Raw genomic sequence first — 20,804 nt, 5'->3', positions numbered from 1 at the left:
TAACAAAAAGAGAGCTCAAAAATGGTTGATTTAAGTGGACCAATATCCTAATACTGGTTCATTTCTTAGAATTCTAATCTTGGCTTCCAGTCAATGAATTTTATATGGAAGTTTATTAGGGCTAGAAATACTAGTAAACAACTTCAATGAAATTTCATATTATTTTGCATCATAAAGTAATACATAAATTAACAATGTTACTATAACAGTTCAAGAAAGAATGTTGGTATTGCAAGTAGTTATCAGCATACACGTATATATGATATACTCAACAGGTGATGTAACATGAAACTTTTCTAACTAAAATCACAGCATTAAATCAAATCTGGCAATCTACACAAATACTGCATGTACAAATGAAACATGAAATGAATAATCTACCTGGCATTACACTTGCACATCTTTTGTGCATTATTAATCGATAAACATTTATGTATAATTAAACTGATTTAATTCAACTGATTCAATTTAGATAAAGAAGATGGGGGAATAAGATGGTGCAAATGCCCATTGGTTTAATCGTAAAACACAATTTGTAAAGGGGTTTTTTTCCCACCAAAATTTATCTTTTAATAATATAATACAATTTTGCAAAAGCATAATTTCTTACTAAAGTCGGTTAATTTCAAATGACACAAAGAAAATAAGAAAATATTTGATGCAAGTTTTGATGGTATCGAAGCTTCAACCCAAAATGCCTAGCTCTTAAGAGATATCAAAGGTTTGATGCTCCAACCACTGAGCCATTTCAGTATCTACAAAATGCCTTATGTAAATGCTATACGTGACTTTGCATACGAATTTATGGATTGGTATTATTTTCCTAAAATATCAATTGTTGGGATACAAAATGTTATTTCTAATGTATATTGATCATCATTCAAAGTTTTTGTTGATTGAAAATGATTCGACTTCTATTTGACCTTAATTATACTAAGACAAAAAATATATTTAACAGATCCACTCTATAAAAAAATGGCATTGAGGGTCTAAAAAAAATGATACTAGTTGAAGATTTTGGTACAGATACAGCAGTTAAAACCAATATATTCCAAGTATTGAACCTATTTAAGGGTTATTTTTTGTAAAAGAATTATCAGATTTGTCGATATTTTTCAGTATCTTATCCATCCTGATACATGTATAGGCATTTTATATGCCTTATTCCCCCATCATCATTACAATGTTTCGGGAAAAAAATCTCTTCAGTCAAAAAAAAAAATAATGAAAATATTCATACATAGAAATATGAAGATTAAAAACATGTCCATATCATAAAGAATTGATAGAAAAAGTAAAACTCAGTGTATATTTATACATCATGATTAACTGACCACAGCTTTTTGTTCTTCGAAGTTCTTAACTGAGATTTGTTCATGTACATTTACATTAAACTTTTCATGAAAATGTTACTTCACAGTTATGAAGAAAAGTAATAGTAAATTTATATCAAGTAAAATTTTTGCGATTAAGAAGGTGGCAGAAGAAGTGAGGCACTCAAGCCCTTCTTCATTGCTAAAATTTTACTTTATATGAACTGACTTACTATAATGTATACAGATTAAAAAGAAAGACACCCTGCCCCTCTAATTCACAAATGAAGTACATGAAAGTATTTGGTATGATGATGTGTTATATGATGATTGATACCCAATTAAAACTTAGCAGACAATTAATAATCTACTTGCAAAAAAAAAGCATATAAAAAAGATCATAATTTTCACATAATAAATTTTAAATACATGTATATGATTTGAATATGCAGAAGTTCAATCTGACTTCAGAATGGCAATCAATATCAAAAAATATAGTCAATATTACAACAAGTACAAGTTAAAAAAACAAATATGGAAGAACAATGTCATGTTAACAGTTGTACTGTGGGGAAGCACTGTTTACAAGTATCAAAATTCTTTTTTTTTTTCTTTTATAAAACTTGATTGTTACACAAAATAACAAACTTGTGTAGATAAAAATGTAAAAAAAAAAATTGCTTAGTATAGCTTTTGCAAACTTTTGTTATACAGATTGCATAACAGAAATGCAAATATGTGCATAAACAATTATTTTGCAGTGAATAAACTCGTTTCCACACAAGCTTTTCAGAGAGTACCGGTAGCATAAAACTTTTTGGTAGGATTGTCATGGAAACCAATAACATGCTAAAGAGTTGAAATTATCCATTAAAAGAATTATTAGAGAAAACCTCTATAAATACTGGTTTATTGTAGAATAAAGCTAGGTTCACGTGCAATTCAACAATGCCAAATCTGTTGAGATCACAAACCAATTATGTACTAATATATGGATAGTTCCCTTGTTCAAGTAATCCACTTAAAAGCTGTAATAAATCACTAAATGATGGTCTCTTGTCTGCTTCCTGTGAGAGAAAAAAACAACATGCGATTACTTTATATTGTACATAAGGAGCAGTGCTTCTTAATTGATTTATTTTCATCAGAATGTACTCTAAGTTGTGTAGGAAGTACAAACATGCCTTTTCACACAGGCCTATTACCCCATAAAATCAATTACTGTGATTCTACCTTAGTGAACGAACAATAATACAAAAACCATACATGTTTTTTACAATTTTTTTTTTTTGGGGGGGGGGGGGTGGTGGTGGCATGGTTTTTGCATACTTTATGATGATATTACATGGATTTCCAAGTTAAAATAGAACCCCATATGCATTCTACAAAATACATGAGCGATATATTTATTTCAACAAGTGAATTTCAGCACATAATACCAGTACATGTAATAATTAATAATAATAATAACTATAGGGAAAATTGCTCGAGTCAAAATAAAATTAAACTAGTATTTTGCAACTATAGTTTCTGACAATAATTTAGCTACCAGACTAGTAAAATATTCACTTTAAGTCCCAAAGGCAAGGTTATCATTTTACTTACAGGGTAGCTAAGCATATGCTGCTCTATAAATAAAGTTTAACTTTACGAATCAGCGTTTTGATAGAACAAACTTATCCAACCGAGCTGTATCAAGGGAGACAATCATCATCACCATCTTCAGAAAGCTGGCTGAAGTCTTCACCTCAATGAGAGGTGCAAAATTTTGGTTAACTCAAACAAATACATTTGGTTGCAAATTCACCTGGAAGGTCATGTGCAGGTGAACTTAAATGTTTTTATGATTTCTAGAATTATTATATCAGGCAACTAGTGAGCTAGGAATTTTTCAATCATGCAAATAAAGGTACAACATACCTGGAATGATAAAACCAGTAATATTAATACTGGCTAAATAATACATTGTAATTATACGTTTTGCCAAATGACACAACTACAAAAGAATCAAATACATACATGTTGCCAGCATTGAAGCATGACTTTGTAAATTTTCTCCGGACAAGAAGCTGGCTTTTCTAATCGTTGTCTAGAATGGCATACGTAATCTACCACCTCCACATTCTTCATTTTATCATATGGCATAATTCCACCAGTAAATATTTCCCACATCAAAACACCTGAAATACATTTATATAGGATCAGTTTACAAACTGTTAAAAAAATCCACACGTACTTGCAGCATTAAAAACCTTCCTACCATATGCCCATACATCCGATTTGCTACTAAAGCGAGTGTAGCTTAGAACCTCAGGGGGTGCCCATTTGACAGGAAATTTGGTCCCTGTTGAACTGGTGTATTCATCATCTATCACATACCTGTAATTACAATGTAGTAAAGCAAATGATATATGTAAATAGTGATAATCCATTAAATGCAAAATCATGTGCCCTATCAATCTAGGCCTCTATAAACTGCACCATTCTTTAGTTTCTTCTAGGTTTAATTCAAACATAACAAGAGCACTGCTAAGTAAAGCACCCCCTTGTGGCAGGAAATAGTAGCATCTCCATGGAAAATAAACTTGGTATTGTCCTCATAGCCATTATATAAATGTATAAGATACTGAAGAACAAATGCAACTACATAAGCATGTACTCCACTTAATTACACTAAGTCTTGTAAATTACTTCAAATACATAATATACAAATGATATACCTTGCCAGTCCAAAGTCTGCCACTTTGACTACTGTGCTCTGTCCCACCAGGCAGTTTCTGGCAGCCAGGTCACGGTGTATGAATTTCCTCTTTTCTAGATAAGCCATTCCATTGCAAACTTGTGAACACATGTCCAGTAAAGTTGCAGTCTTAACCAACAAGCGAGCTTTATGTCTCCGTAAGTATGAAAGCAATGAGCCTAAAAAAACAAAACAAGAGGTTAGATTCACAATTTGTAAGAAATAAACTAAAAATGAACATATTTCCTTCCCTTTTATGGGAAAATATTTGATTTCAGATGAATATCTAAACATAAAATCAAAGGAATACTTAAAAATTTTTTTTTTACCATATTGCATAAGTTCTGTAACAATGATAAGTGGTTTCTTCTTGGTTACAATGCCATAAAGCTGGACTAAATTCTGGTGATTTAATTGTCTAAAAATGGATAAATGAAAATGTATCATATGTACAAAATAAGACTCAATCTTCCCCAAAAGTCAGCTAGGGGGAGTATATAACTGAGAGAAACACTATTAAATCATTCAAAACTTGAAATGTCCTTACGTCATGGTTTTAGCCTCCTCAATAAAACCCTCATCTGACATGGCTGTTTCTTTCATCATCTTTACAGCTACACGTTTGCCACGCCATTTACCTTCGTGAACAGTCTGTAACACAAACAGCATGTATTTATAGAGCACACTTGGGATGAGGCTAATGACAAAGGGAAGTAACTAATTATTATATTACATGTACAAGCATTTGGAAATATTTATCAAATGAAAATTATTAAATCAAAATCTTTCCAAATGTTATTAATTGAATTACAAATCACATTTAAAAACCCAATTTATCGACCTAAAACAAAACTTAACAGGCCAACCCCAATTCAGAAGTCAAAACATCCTTTCTTTTAACATGCTAAATTTCAGATAGATTTATGGGTTAGACTTGGTGCAAAACCGTCACTACAACGTAAATCTTGTCCACAATGCTAAACATACTTACTCCAAAGCAACCAGCCCCAAGCTGGTCTCCAATAGAAATCTCTAATGGGTCAATCTCAAATTTACCTGTAACATGACATTTATGAAATTATTCTCACCAAATTTCATAAAAAAGAAATTGGGACCGAGTCTCTCCTAGGTTATGTTAAAATCTAAGCACAAGATTCTACTTTCCAATTGGTATTTTACAGAAAGTGAATTTTTTTCTTTAGCATTTCTGTTGAATTCTTTTAAAGATTTAATATCAGTGAATAAATGAATAATACATGTAGCTTAAAAGTACGTGGATTGTAAAAATCATCATCATTTATCAAAGTGCATTTACAGACATCTTCCAGACAAACAAACAGTACTTACTAGAACTAAAGCCTGCCGTGGCAGGAGCTGCTGTGCCACTTCTTGTGGGCGGAGATTTTAAGCGGGTAGCAAGCCCTGTCAATCAAAATATCAAATATAATAGCATTATTTACTGCTCTAAAAGTATCTTAAAATCTCCTGTGATAAACAAACACTACTTACTGGTGCCATGATAATCCCATTTTGGTTTTGGTTTCAATCATCACAAAATTAACTAATACTTCTATATTTGCTTGATGGGAATTAAAATTCTGTTCATTTCTAAATACATGTACAGTAAAACTTGGTTATAGGAATGTCCTAGGGACCAATGAATTTACTTTGTTATATCCATTATTAGGAATTATTACGAATTCATAATACATGTAATATCTTTAGCAAATTCACTAAATACATGTTTTTTCACCAGACTACAATTTTTGCTAATTGAGGCTTAGAAGGAAAATACATTTTTTGGATACCTTTTATAATTGGATTGTAAATTGAAGAATTTATGTGAAAATAAATTCATTCAAACTATTATGTTGAATCGTAGTGCAAACTTTTTAAATCGTACAGAAATTCGTTATAAAATTTAAGTGTTAAATTTTGTCATTACTAACCGCTACAGGACTCAAAATCTGTTCGCTATATCTGTAAATCCAAATTTGTTATAACCGTAAAATTTTGCAAAGATTTGTTAACAATACATGTATTACTGTGGACTCAAAAACCTTCGCTATATCCAAAATTTCGCTATATATGTGTTCGTACTATTCGAGTTTTATTGTTAGTAGTATATTTCCAATACGGTTTTCTGTAAAATCATTTCAAACACTGTAGGCAATTTTTTTACTATTACTAATCTGTTAATTAGAAGATTTTGAGAGGCTTCAATATTCAAATATCCCAGGTATTTAGGAATTAAAGTCCTCATTCTCATTAGAAATGTGTTCTTAATCTGTTTCTTAATCTAATTTTTTTTTTTTTTTTACATATGACATTGCAATAATATCTACCCTAATTGAGAAATTTTCAGTACCTTGTAATTCTGAGTATTTTGCAGCATACCATATTTAAATGCAATGGATGAAGTTAAAATGCCAGTTGAAATTAATTAAGGAATTTGTATAACATAGCAATGCATGATTTTAAAAATGGACACATTTGGTGACAAAATATGTTAAACGATGTTTAAATAGTACACACTGTCAAGTGGATAAATATACTAAAGGTAAAAGGGAAGAAATTAAGGATGATGACGGATCAGAACCATGGACTTCCCTCTCTCAATGCATTTCTCAAACTAAAGCTCTAAGACAGAGACTTGGTTTACATGGTTACAACATTCAATGAGCCAGCCATTAAGGAAATACACACAGGGACGTAATTCACAAGTGGGTTCAAATTTATCCAAAGTATGTCTATTTGTAGTTTGCACTTTGAAAGGTGGTGACATGGATGTTATGTAATGTGCATATTTTTTTTTTTTTAGATGGAGTTGGTACATGTACATGATCAAATCTACAATAACGGTCAATCTTATTTGACATTGAGTTTGTACAATATCATATCCCAATATTAATGTAAACTTCATTCAAAATTTGGTTGAAGTGTTACAGTCTTTCAAGAGAAGATGAAAACATAATGCTGCATGTGATGACTGCAAAAAAAACTGGACAAATTTTGATCATAAAAAGCTTCAATTGACTTAGATTACATGTACCTTAGTTAAAAGAATTTTCTAAGTAAAACATGTCACTTACAGCCATTACATGTAGATAGTTGAAGACTTTATGATGGTAACTTACCCGCAGAATTGTGTTTATGATAATGCACAAGCTCAGATATTGAAGGAAATGCGTATTTTTCTGCTATGTAATAGTATCCTTGGTCATTCTTCTTTATATGATAATGACGAACTTGTCCATCACTGAAACAGTTAATTCAGATACATGTAGGAAGGAATTTTCGATCATTTGAAGGAAAAACATTATCAAACATGGGCAGTTATTATAATTTAATAACAAAACAATAATTAATTTCTGTTTCTCTCATGCACTACTTTTATGGTTATTAATGTATATATCTATAGCTGGGTGCTTTCACAGAGACTGTGACTCGACTGGATCACTACAAATTTACAATCTTACAAATTGCAAAATTGATAAAATCCACATTTTTCTACCATCATTTTAGGAACAGAGAGTGCCTAACAAAAATACACCCATACAAGAATTAAAGAATAATATTTACATTTTCAACTGTCTTTGTCTGTGATAACATTATGAATCAATTTTGAACCCAAAACCCAATAACTTCATAAAACATGAGTGACACAAAATGGGCGTGTCTTATAGCATAACCGAAAAACGGTAATGGCTTTCGCCGCATAGCAATACATACATGTAGCATGTGCTACATAAAAAAATAGTGGTTTTAAAATAATGTTGCTTTAAAGTGTACAAATTGGAAATAATATAAATATAAGTAATAAGGAATCATTCTTTGAATATTAAGAGGTGATAATTTTGGTCGGAGCATGGTTAAATCTATCATAAAGCCGTTTGGGCTTTATTGGATTTGACCACGCCCCAACCGAAATTATCACTTCATAATACTCAAAGAATGATTCCTTATTCCTTAATTAAATAGGCAGAGTTACAAATGCAATAATAGTTATAATACCTTTGCAGATGTCACATTAAATTGGTACTCACTTTTCTGTTGTAAGTAGGGATAATGTAAACATGCCGGGTGCACTTGATTCACGCACCAGAAAACAACCTTCCCTCTGTTCCTCTCTTAGTATGGCCTCACTTCTTTCACGTGTACAATTCTTATAATACCAACTAACAAATAAAAAAACCCCAGAATTACATGTAGATCACACACCACCATATAACCATTCAATGAATGCTACAGAAGATTCAATATTAATAATAGGTTTTTTTTCTTTGACTTGAAAGAGAAGAGGGGATAGAGGTATTAATAATTGATTGTTGATTTATCTTCATAAGATTGTATTTTCTTTCTACTTAATTTGTCAGTTCATATATTTTTGATGATCAAATGTTACTCAATATGTTGAATCTTAAAACTGATAACAGAAAATATCAGTCGAAAGTACTTTCAGTGACTTTCAAATTTTCCTTCAGAAGAAGTAAATTGCAAGAAGGTTTTAGAACATACATGTACCCAGAATAATTTTAGTAGCAGATACAGAAAGGCTTCCATTTGAAATAAAATAGAATTTGATATGAAAATACTTACTCAAACATTTCTAGATCAAATTTCTTTTTGACGTAGTTTGATGGTATATAACCAGATCTCCTACAATGGCAAACAATGGTATTCAGTTTTCTACATGTATGTATTTGTTTCTGTTGTTTTTAATTTATAAAGCACAGTCTCTTAAATGTGGGTTCATGAAAACCACAATCAGCCTTCAAATTCATCATCCATACACATACCCATCCTTGTCTTTGGCTCGCCACCAGTGTTCTCGAGAGTCATCCAAAATCTCATATTCTTCACCCTGCATGATAAACGTATAACTATAATGATATCGATTGAAATGAGCTGAATGTTCAAAATGAATTAATGTTTTCACCAGAATTCATTCAATTTAAATATTATAAGTTCATTTGAAAATGGTCTTATGAACAGCAGCCTTAAAGTTTTGAAGTCCTATTTCTCACTGTATAAAGATGGAGATTCAAAGATGCATTCATTTGATATGGTTTCTGTAAGTCCTGTATATAATCAGGCTTGTCAGTCTTTTCAGGAATAACTTACTTGCAAGAGTGCCAAGTCCTCATCTTCTGTGGGTGAAAAGTTGTAAACTGCTACCACCACCTTCTTGGGTGTGGGCTCTGGTGATGGGAGAGGGATGGAAGGGGGTGGGGGAAGGGCTGAGGAAACACCACCAAACTCTACATAAATACAAAACAAACAATAGAAAGACCCAATTCATTATCATTGCCTTTTCATGATATGATAGGATTTGGGTTAACTCCAAGGATAATGATACATAGGCGTCGGAACCGGGGGGAAGGGGGGGGGGGGGCTTAGCCCCCCCACTTTTGTGAAGTTAGACCTAACCATAAGGCATATAGCAGAATAGAAGGTTCAGCCCCCCCACTTTTTTTTTCGCAGTTCCTTAATTGTTTCTTAATGTACCTTCGAAATATTGAGAAGTTGGAGTCAAAGGCATACTAGACCCCCAATCCCCCACCCCCCCCCCCCCCCCCCCCCCCCGGATTAGGATTTTTATGATTTGGGAAAAGAAATGTTATGGCCAGAAAATTTTTTTATTTTGGAAGTATAGGGTTTACCTTCTTCCTCCCCCCCCCCCCCCCTTAGGATTTTCATGATTTTGGGAATTAGGATTTTTTCTCTCAATATTTTTTCTGAGGATCAGTCTAGTCCCCCCCCCCCCCCCCCCCCCCCCCCCCCACTTTCAATTTGCTTCCGACGCCAGTGTGATAGTTAAACAGTGCTTTATTTTGGTTCTGACACAAAGATCAAGAAATTTATGAGTGGGGAATCAGTTATCATGAAAAAAGAGGCCTTAAAGGTGGGTAAGAGCTGACCACAAAACATTGTTCAAAACAAAGCGATAATCAAATTGGTCATAATTTATATAATTATAATGAATAGAGGGGTACTTGGTAAATTAATTATGAACAGTTTACTTGACAGATATGACATAAATAGGTTTGAGAAACCAGCCTGACGGTACAACATATTGCAATACATGTACATGCACTAAGTCACTCAGAAAAAAATACCATTAATTTTACCTCTCTCTGTGGAAGTTACTTCACAGCCAATGGCATTCTTTGAAATCTGGTTACAGCAAGTATAACTGCCATTAATCCATACCCCTTTGTGATACTTTGGTATAAATGTCGCCTCAGCATTTTCAGCAGCTACAAAACATAGTGCGATCATCGAATACAAAGACCACATAGACCAGTGTTTAGGCTACTAAGCATATTTTTCTCTGAAAACATACGTATCTTTTTAAGTTAAAACCGCATAGTCTCAAGTAATATATTGACCATATATTATCAAAATAAATTGTACATGCTCAGCTATTTATTGATTTCTAGCAAAGGCAATGTATGACCTTTCATATCAGGTTCACGTTATAATTCTATAAGTATCAAAGTCATATACCCATTCATATGAATAGCCTTATTATTTACATCTACAGAGTATGATTCCCTCTATTTCTTACGGAAACTTAGAGTTAATTCATAGTAATACAGAAAAAGCCAGCCTGAATTGTACACACCCTATTTATTGATTGGTTGAAACATACAGCGACCCAAGAAAAACCAGGACTGCACGAAATAAACATGATAATATCAGACACAAATTCCCATAGCAGACAATATGGCTGTTTCATTTGGCTAACGTACTGATGTAATTTAACAATAATTTGGTTAAATTTTGTTCCTTTTTGCGATCAATTAATTAATTTCATAAAGAAATATATAATGTGAAAACGATTGTCAACCTACGCTTTGCGTCGGTTGACAATGGTTTTCGAGGGGTGTCAATTTCAACTGTTATCCTCCCAAACAGGCATTATTTATTTTATTATACTGAATGTCTTAATTTAAGAGATTTTTTACTGCTTTTATAGAGAAATGACGTGAATTCTACCGCGAACCGTACGTGCATAATCTATGCGCATGTAACAATTCGTTGTGTTACCCGTTGCTAAGTGTGTTGCTAACGCCAAGGGTAATAGAACTAATTATCAACTGCCTCTAAACCAATCAGATTTCAGTATTTAACATGAAAGTATAATAAATCAAATTGGTTATGTAAGGTTGAACGTTTCATTTAATCTTACAAAAATAAATATGTGTATACTCAAAACACTTGGTGACGTTTATATTTGTGCTCATGGCGCATGAATTAGTACTTTTTAAAGTGTATTCATAGTAACTTGAATGTCGCAGATTTCCAATGCAAACACAAGAGGAAATATACACTGAATGTAAATACATTAATTTTAATCCTTGCAAATTTAGTCAAGCTAAGGCAAATAATTTCCAGGAATTGACCTACTTGTTCTAAATTTAAACAAGGTCATCCAAATATACACCCATAAAGGTCATTTGCTGCAGCAATAATTGAAATCTGAATCATTTTTTTGCATATATATGATGCACCAATAATGCAAGTTTGGTCAAGAATGGCCCATAGTGACTTAGTAGTTGACCAGCCACTGTACATCTGAGAATTATGACTGGAATTGGTATTTTGCATCACAAGATACACAATACATGTATAGGCAAATTTGGAAAGAAGGGCTGTACGTTAAATATTTTAATTTCACAACTGTAGATGCATGCATTTTGATTTAGCAAATTTCATTTTACAGAGTCCACTGAAGTCCTGCAGCCAGCAATCCATTACTGACCTTTCCTGAGATGTGTGACCCAGTCTTGTCTCTGAGCATCATTTGTTGCAACAATATACAAGGTTAATATGTCACTACTCTTCGGGGAACCATGGACTACCTGAAACACATGTCAGATTATAAACAATATATGTGCAGTCCAAAAGCAAATATTGATTACATCTATCATACTTTTTTCTACCATATTTTTATGATTATCTGGGTCATACAGTCATATTCTGTATACAGGGAAATATTCGTCCCCGTTTTATTTTCGCCCCTTTCACCTTCATTGTCAGAAGGTGGATTTAAGACTGGGCGAATTCCAATGTCTCAAATCAGTTTCCTTTCAACACAACTGTGTCATAGCAAATTCAGGACAGCTAGAGTGAAACTGTTTGCAAGTGTAGAGCGGCGAAATTTAAATGAGGTGAAAATAACCCTGTATACAGTACTCAAACTTAGTTAATCTCCTTCACTATTCAAATTTGACATTTTGGTACAATAAATTTACAAGTTATAACACAATTGACTTCAAATGTGTTATTTGAAGGAAAGCTATATTTCTATAATATTATATTATAGAACATTTTAACAAGAGCTTGGACTTTTTGATAAAGATCGAGTTGAACATTTAAATATATATCACACATACCTGAAATACATTGGATTTCTTATCCAAAACAAAGTCATCTACAGTCTCAACTGCTTTGATTTTTCGTAACTCAACCCTGCCCTTTTCTTTATTTTGTTTCTGTAAATCATGGAAGAAATAATTATGAAACAATTAATGCTTAACATGGCAAAACATGCATGTATAAAATCAAGGGGTCTGGACAATTTTTGGTGCTTTTATTACAAGACAAGGTTGCTATAATTTGCCAAGTTTGGATGATATTTATTCAATGTTTCTAGGAAATATAAAATGATTAAAACAAGATATCTGTGAGCCAATGCTCACTAGTGATACCCCCACTCTGATGTGAATATGCAAAATAAGCAAAGTCAACATTTAACAGAAAGCTGGCATCCGATTGGTACAGAAATATATCCCACAATATGGCATGCCTAAACAAATACAACGTTGTGTGTTAAAATTTCAAGCATCTGCGATAAATAGCTGCTGAGAAATCTTTGTGGAAAATTTGTTTGAAAATTTTGGCTAAAATAAACAAAGTACTCATTTAACAGGAAGTTGACGTCCGATTGGTACAAAAATATATCCCACGATATGGCATGCCTTAACAAACACTGTGTAAAAATTTCAAGCATCTGCGATAAATAGTTGCTGAAATAAATGCGACAGAAATTTTTGTTACGGACGGACATACAGACAGACAGACACACAAGGGTAAAACAGTATACCCCCTCTCCTTCGGAGCGGGGGTATAAATATGTCAATAATTAAAAAAAGGAGGTCAACAATTTTTTCATCACAGTCCCAGGTGAGCTCAATAGTAAAGAAAAAGTGAAACTATACAGTCATGTATAACTTACAGACTAAACAAATAACAGGAGAGGAAACATTTGTAGTCTCTCTCACAGGGTACAATATGAATAAGTACTAAATAAATAAACCAGCTATCATTGTGATATATGTAATTTAAGATTAAATTCATCCAAATAATGCATGAATATTCTATTTCCTGATAAAAGGCATAAATTACATGAGTAGAGGATGATGCATGCACTGATGTTAGCTGTGTATGTATAACATCATAATACACAGAAGACAGAGAGACAGCTTCCTGGGCCCTCCGCTTCCTTGTTCACTATATACAGACTTATATGTATGACCTACTTTATCACCAAATTTCATTCAGTCACATTATTAGTGACAAAATTTTAAAAGACTGAAGTTTTTCATTCTTTTAATATCGTAGCATCATTTTCAGAAACCCAAAGCAATTCCATCTACATGTACTGAAACATCCCTCATAAACAGTGGCATGTTTGGCTTATATATCATGTTAATTAAAGGGCTTCAGTTTCTCGTAGGTGGATGAAAAATTTGACAGAGTTGGCCCCAGTCTGTAGAAGAATATGAATTTCTGACATTAAATTGTTCAACATCAATGCAAAATACCTGATTGTATTTATATATCATATGGGTTCATTATGCTCAGATGCTCATTTCAAAAGAGTAAGTTTATTTCTTGTCCAAATTCGACCCCTAACCTCCCTGAAAAATTACACAGATCTGGACAAGAACACCCCACCCTTCAAACAGCATGTATAATATGCAAACATGAACAGCTTGAATTCTAGTCCTATTTTGTAATATTAGCTGTACAATTCTTCCTGTTGAACCTGGCACTGGATAATAATTTATTTTAGACGCCACATTTGGGCTAAGTGTGTACATGAAATAAATTTAATATATATCATCATGACTGACTCCATGGTTAAATTATAGGACAGATTTACATGTAAATGAAATGTTGAAAAATGTATCGTGTACGTACTTCAAATATAGGCATAATAGCTTTTATATATGTACACTCATCTTGATTAACTAGAAAGCACAAAGACTGGTTGTGTGATCGGACTTCGTGGCTTTACAATCTCACCATGTTGGGTTTGTTGGATCAATCAATTCAAGTAACACTCCAAGATAGGATATAATTTGATGAAGATCACATTATACACAATACATGCATTCCATGTTTCTCAGTTTATGTACCATCTGATTTGCTGTAGTTTTATTTATAAATTTGCATGAACTCTACATTATATATGTATACGTTATCTCTCTGGCATATTTTTTTTTTGTACACAACTGATTTTTCAGTTATCAAAAAGGTCAAAACAATAAACCAATTTTAAGAGAGGTATTCATACAATATACACACATTATCTTTTCAAAGTTTGTACCACTGGCTTAGTGTATTTGTCTATGATGGATATGATTAGAATATGTTTACTTAACCTCTAAAATCTTCACTGAATTTCTTTGAACAGAAATACCGTCTTATTATTAGTATATACATAAAAATGCATTCAATGAATTCTCACTTTACACTGAAACATAGTTATTTTCTTTCCCAATGCAACATTCTTAAAATTCTTTGAAGATTGCTGAACTTAGATATATGATGAATTTGCTGATACTTTAATTGAATGCAAGAAAATTTTGTGAGTTAAGCAAAATCATCATTGATCGATGAATACACATATTTCTCATATAATTTAGTCCTTTATTGTGTCTCGCATCTGTTTATAATTTATCTTTACATAATCATTCTGATATTCTCAGCTGAAAAAATTATTTGCCAGTGGTCATTATACCAACCAGTTTGTAAATGAGAAATCACAAAATAACGAGGTCATGTAAACACTAAAGTTTGTTTATTGATTGATGCAGTTTTTGGTGATTTCATACCTGAAACGATTAAACATGAGACTGAAGGGCCTAGCTTGTAAGTCACCAAAATGAAATTAAATGAAAATATATTCAAGATGTTAATAGTCAATCAATACATATGAAGAAGAGGGGGATGATAATAGTGCATGATTTGGGGTTGCTTATTTATAATGACTTAATTACAGGACTGAGATCTGTTCAATCTGAGTTGTTTATTAAGGAATCAATAAAACTAACGAGTATGGCTCAATTTTAATATCATGGTTAATTTGTTGGTGACCCCCCCCCCCCCCCCCACCACAAATCTATGAATTACGAAAACAGTCTTTAATTAATATTGATAATATCAAATCCACAAAAGCAGGTCTATACAATAAACCTTTAAATTACTGGTAATTCATGAATTAAAAAAAAGACATACAAAATAAGAATCAAATGATTGGATTAAGGCAATTGATCTGAAAACAATCTATTAGGAACATTTTTTATTTGCCCTACGTGCTTAAGACAATGCTCTTGAGTAAGTTTATCTGCTAAATTACCTTATAAGGAACAGAATAGATAATTTTTGGAAAAAAATTATGCATTTTCACTCTTAAAGATTAAATGAGCCAGAGATATCCTTGCATAATTCTTATCACCACTCAGTTTCCTTGATAAATACCAAAGACTAGAATACAAGATTTTATTAAAAGTTTTAATGCATTTTCACTTCAACATCAACTGTGCCTAATCCAAGCATCAAATGCATGTATAAGCCTGTCTAAAGGGTAATGGATAAGTTGTGTTTGAAGTCTCCTTGCTCATAATAAAAACACAATGAACATCTTTTGCCTGCAAATAGCTGGCTTGGAGTAAAAAACAAGTTAAAAAATAAATAAACACATTTTCACTTCAATATGAATTGAGACCCAACCTAGGTAACGCAAGAAGTCCAAGCTGACCTGAGGCAAAAAATTTCTCTATTTTGGTACATATCAATATCATATAACCTGACCAAAAATTATTACCAAATTTTTCAGTGTCTTTGCCTGCGATAACTCTGCGTATCGATTTTGTACTATACAGTCCAATAATTTCAAATGACGTATAATTGGGGCGCAGGCGGAGTTTGCCTTTATAATTCAAATATCTAATGAATTACGTATATTAATATTATGAATACATGTATTAAGGAATCCTTCTTTGAATAATTTGAGGTGATAATTTTGGTTGGGTGTGCTCAAATCTATTTTAAAGCCCTTTGGGCTTTAATTATTTTATTTGAGCAAGCTCCGTCCAAAATTATCACCTCAATGACATAATTAATACTCAAAGAGTGGTTCTTTATTCCTTAATCAAATTTATATTTCTTCACTCTCTTTTGGTCTGATTTGTTGCTGGTAGGACCTCAAAGCACTAGCCTTTCAAATATAATTCATCCCTTACTAAAGATTCAAATTTCTACATTCACTTCTCAATACTCACTTCTATATCCACTTCCAAGACTAGTTATAGTTCTCTTAATGCTTTATCAATCATCTGATAGCAATTTTGGTGCTCAAGAGTTTTTGTTACATCAAGTTTTGTTGTTTCCCCATCAAATGGTGTATACCGTAATAAACCCAAACATGTCTGACCTGTCCAGACTCACAATATTTTAACCGCTGAATTGGCTGATGTTGTGACTATACACCAGGATGTTGTTAACATTATGTTATTAAAACAAAGGCGTATGAAGAATATAATTTTGAAAAGACTGTTATTCAGTGACCCCACAAAGAACAAACATGAAAGAATATAATTGACATATACTGTGAAAAATTAGTCTCATTTTCTTAAAATTTAACATTGTATAGCCTAGACCATTTATAAGCCAAATCTTGTTGATGAAAAAAGTACTTGCTCAAATATCAAGTCACTGCAAAACTGTAGTGGTTTGTGATTAATGTGAACTGTAATTACCAGTAAACATGCAAGTCAAACAAATAACATATTCTAGCTGCAGAATTATAACTCTCAAGAAAATCTGTCTAGTGACAAAAACTCTGTCCAAATGCCTAGACTTACATAAAAGGAGGAATGTTTAATCTAATAATTTCTTCTAAATACAGTAGATAAATCCTGAAGTGCATGTATACTGGCAGTACTGCTTCAGTTTTCAGCAAAACTGAATCAAATCCAAAAAAAAAATTCCATGTGATATAAACTAGCAACCCCAAAGCTTCAAAATCTTTCATTGTGATTTCATTTTTGAGGATATAATCATATGATAACTGTTATCATTAATTTATTATATGTGTACAGTAAATGTGGATTTTCCAGGCATTGTTATTTGCACAACTCCATAGTAAATGCTTCATACATCAAGATAACATTTATTTTTTTTTAATATTATTAATCCTGTTTCTCTGAGAAGATACCTACATGTACAGTAGGTAAATCAGTTCAGACCATCCTTTAAAAATATTTTGTTTGGAATTGCCGCCTGGAGGTTTCCAGACCCAGGAGGGAGGGAGGGAATTTTTTTCTGTTATATTTCAAACAGGAAGTTTATAATAAACTAATAAAAATTGGTAAAAATAGAAATCTCAATAAACAGTAGAAATTTAATGCCTATTTCTTTTCTTGTCATTTTTTCTTCAATTAAAAAAAGTTCTTAAATTTTTGCTTATGAAATTTTATCAGCAGGGGGTACGTATTTCAATGATGCATGATGATAATTTATTTTAGCCTCGCAGGTAAAATTTTACATGAATCTAACAAGATAATGCACTTACATCTAAAGTTCCGTCGAAGTATCTGAGGAATTGGTCATCTAGGATAAACCAGCGATTCTTGTAGTTTGAAGCACTAATGAAGGTGCCCTTATTCATGGCCCTTTTCATCATAAAGTCCTTCTTTGACTCCCCCATTGCTATACAGATAATTCCTTTATTACTAGTCACAAAACACTTTCTCTACTACTGGGATGTGGTTATTTTATGCTTTCTTGTTAAGATGACTACATTTTCATGACTGAAAAATAAAAAAATGAAAATATTTCTGAAAAAGAAATTCAAAATGTTATGTATAATTATTAGTGAAAATGTACACCTATGGATTCAGGGTCAATGATTAAAATGTCAAATAAGTCTTAGAACTCTTAATCTTTTAGAAATAATCTATTTACAGTGTCTTTGTAAGTTAATTAAGTATATATTATCAATAAAAGACAAGACCTGTCTAATATTACAAATAGGCGTCAATAAAAAATACAAAAAAAAGATGCGACAGAAATCAAAAATAATCTCTAATTAAGTGTTTATCTAGCTGCAGAACTGAAGCTCCATAAAAAATTCGGGTTGATGGACCATGGAGCTAGTTCCATCCATACAAAAACTGCATATACAGTGCACAAACGCTTTTGGACTTATGAAACTAATTTAGGAATATACAAGTATTCTGTAAATATTTTCATGCCAAAAAATTCCTGAAAATTTTTACTACTGATTCACCACTTTACTTAATTGCCCCAATTTTTTTTCCAAAACACCCTTATTTAACCAACCTAGGATAGTGAATTATGTTGCTTTAACATTAAGATCAAGAGTCACCATTTTTGACCTGTAAAGTGTAAACAATCCACATTGTTTCACTTTATGGGGCTATATATTGAGGGTGTTTAAAAAATATTCAGAGGCAAGTAAAGTAATGACAACTATATAGTAAAATGTCTCAGGAATCTTTTAATGTTGAAAATTTCACAGAATATCTGCCTAAATTAGTTTAAACTTAGTCCAAAGATATGCACAACTTTTCTGCGCAGTAAATATACAGGTTTTTTTTTCTATGGATGGAACTGTAGATCCACAGCCTGTCAACCCAAATTTCCTTATTGAGCTTCAGTTCGACAGCTACTGTTTATCAGAAAATCTGAAAAATATCGCAGTAACATATAATCTATCTTCAAAATGAATATGAATAATCAAGTCAAACAATACATAGCAGTCTGGGCGGACTCCGAAAACGGAGTAAACGGAAGTGATTTCTCAAAAGAAAAAATACTCCGAAAAAGGAGTTCGGCGCATGCCCAGTTAATCAAAATATCCCATTTTTACGTGAAAACAGGGCACTCAGGAAAATTGATTGTGCAAAGTGGATTATTCATATGCAGGTCTGAAAATACGTTTAAATGCTTCATAAGACATGTTTCAACAGAATGTATTTGGCAAAAATATACGTTCGTTGGGCAAATCAAATTTTATTTGCTGTCAAAGTTTGTCAATTCTGTTTCCGATGACGAAGCCAATAAAGTGAATAAATTAATGTTTTTTTCCATGATTTCACTATTATTAAAGATAATTTATGTGCTATGGTGTGAAATACACTATTACTGTTAGTTTTTTTTATCCCGTTTGTGGTCATTACACCGTTCTTTTGATCACGCGCTGACTCGCCAAGTCGGCACTTCTTAAAACCTTGTATACATCGTAATTTTGTCGTATTTAAAAAAAAATCATCTATATTAAAGGCTTGAATACTTACATTAGTGCAACAATTAATTTTCAATTTCCATACTTCCAAGTCTTAATTTGAAGTCCGATTTTCTTATCTTATAAGTCCTGGTCGACCACGTATGAGTTTTAATATTTGTATGTATTTTTCCTGTTGTTTACCGAAACATTTCCACTTTTTTAAAAGTATTTTCTTAAGATTAATCATTTCTGAGTCGTTTCCATATTTTTTTTCACGCTTCTGAAGGATTTCAATCTATTTTTCAATCACGTTTTTACGGGAAAGGGAGGCAACTCTCCATTATTTACATTAGCTACAAAACAGAAGTTGAGAAAATCGCAATGCATGACGGTGCCAAATACTCCGTTTTCGGAGTTTACTCCTTTTTCGGAGTCCGCCCAGACTGCATAGGGGACTTAATTGTTCTGAAATTTTGTAAATATTTAACTTCAAATATTAAACTTCAAATCAATAACAAGGAATCAGATATCAATTGGCGTATCATTATCATGTATTACTTAAGGATGTATATCAATAAATGCTCTACAGCAAAATTGTTTTAAAAGAAGATTTAGTTTTCAATAAAATGCAGCACAAATATTAACAGTTTGATATACTTAACCCCCAATAAGCCATGTCAAACAAATCATAACGCAAATTTTTTCGCCCAACAAATATATATTATCCGTATAATAAACGAGAACATGTTTTTATTATCACACTTAATCTCACTACCCTACAGAGATTAAACAACCAGGATGACGTTTATTGGCAACTTGTACTTATCCAGGAAGTGAATATTGTGTATAGTCAATATTTGGTGTTATAACAAGTGCATCTATAAATTAAAAAATATCTTAGAAAATATTAGTACTTACTGTTCTGCTTGTATATATTCAATCCCATCCAATAAACATGAGGAAACTGAGTGCTGAGACCATTTCCTTAAGGATGTACGGCTTCTTATCTGAAAGAGTGTTGTTTTAGTGTGAGAGTAACATCCCTTGAAATCAGAAATAGAGGAGAAAACGAAAAATAATAACTATTGATCCCGACTAAAATATAAATGTTAAATGTCAATAAATGGGTTGCATTATTTGTTTCAGGCTTTTAGTTGTTGCTTTTCTGCATCATATTAATACAAATACACACCATAAAAACCTA

General features: G+C 32.2%; 1 protein-coding gene across 1 annotated transcript; it reads right to left on the bottom strand.

Moving 5' to 3' along the window:
* Positions 1 to 138: 138 nt before the first annotated feature.
* On the bottom strand, positions 139 to 20,657 carry LOC128192044 (tyrosine-protein kinase Tec-like). Its single transcript, XM_052864456.1, has 18 exons — positions 20,519 to 20,657; positions 17,924 to 18,161; positions 12,456 to 12,554; positions 11,822 to 11,921; positions 10,185 to 10,313; positions 9,178 to 9,314; positions 8,853 to 8,917; positions 8,653 to 8,712; positions 8,100 to 8,231; positions 7,191 to 7,312; positions 5,401 to 5,475; positions 5,045 to 5,109; positions 4,601 to 4,704; positions 4,383 to 4,471; positions 4,034 to 4,232; positions 3,574 to 3,692; positions 3,333 to 3,493; positions 139 to 2,380 (listed from the first exon to the last, which is right to left on the bottom strand). The coding sequence occupies exons 2-18, from the start codon at positions 18,056 to 18,058 to the stop codon at positions 2,291 to 2,293; spliced, it is 1,881 nt and encodes a 626-aa protein (XP_052720416.1). The 5' UTR covers positions 18,059 to 18,161; positions 20,519 to 20,657; the 3' UTR covers positions 139 to 2,290.
* Positions 20,658 to 20,804: the final 147 nt, after the last annotated feature.

This window comes from Crassostrea angulata, chromosome 7 (assembly GCF_025612915.1).
Source record: "Crassostrea angulata isolate pt1a10 chromosome 7, ASM2561291v2, whole genome shotgun sequence".
In the NCBI taxonomy this organism is placed as follows: domain Eukaryota; kingdom Metazoa; phylum Mollusca; class Bivalvia; order Ostreida; family Ostreidae; genus Magallana; species Magallana angulata.
Note: the sequence above shows the minus strand (reverse complement) of the source record. Positions and strands in the feature narration are given on the sequence as shown.

Bases quoted from the DNA above. Each gene is read 5' to 3' on its own strand.
- LOC128192044 (XM_052864456.1), bottom strand. From the start codon at position 18,058: ATGGGGGAGTCAAAGAAGGACTTTATGATGAAAAGGGCCATGAATAAG. The intron at 8,232-8,652 runs GTAAGTATTTTC...TTTATTTGTTAG, and splicing joins TTTGATCTAGAAATGTTTGA to TTGGTATTATAAGAATTGTA. The intron at 7,313-8,099 runs GTGAGTACCAAT...TAACTGTTTCAG, and splicing joins TCCCTACTTACAACAGAAAA to TGATGGACAAGTTCGTCATT.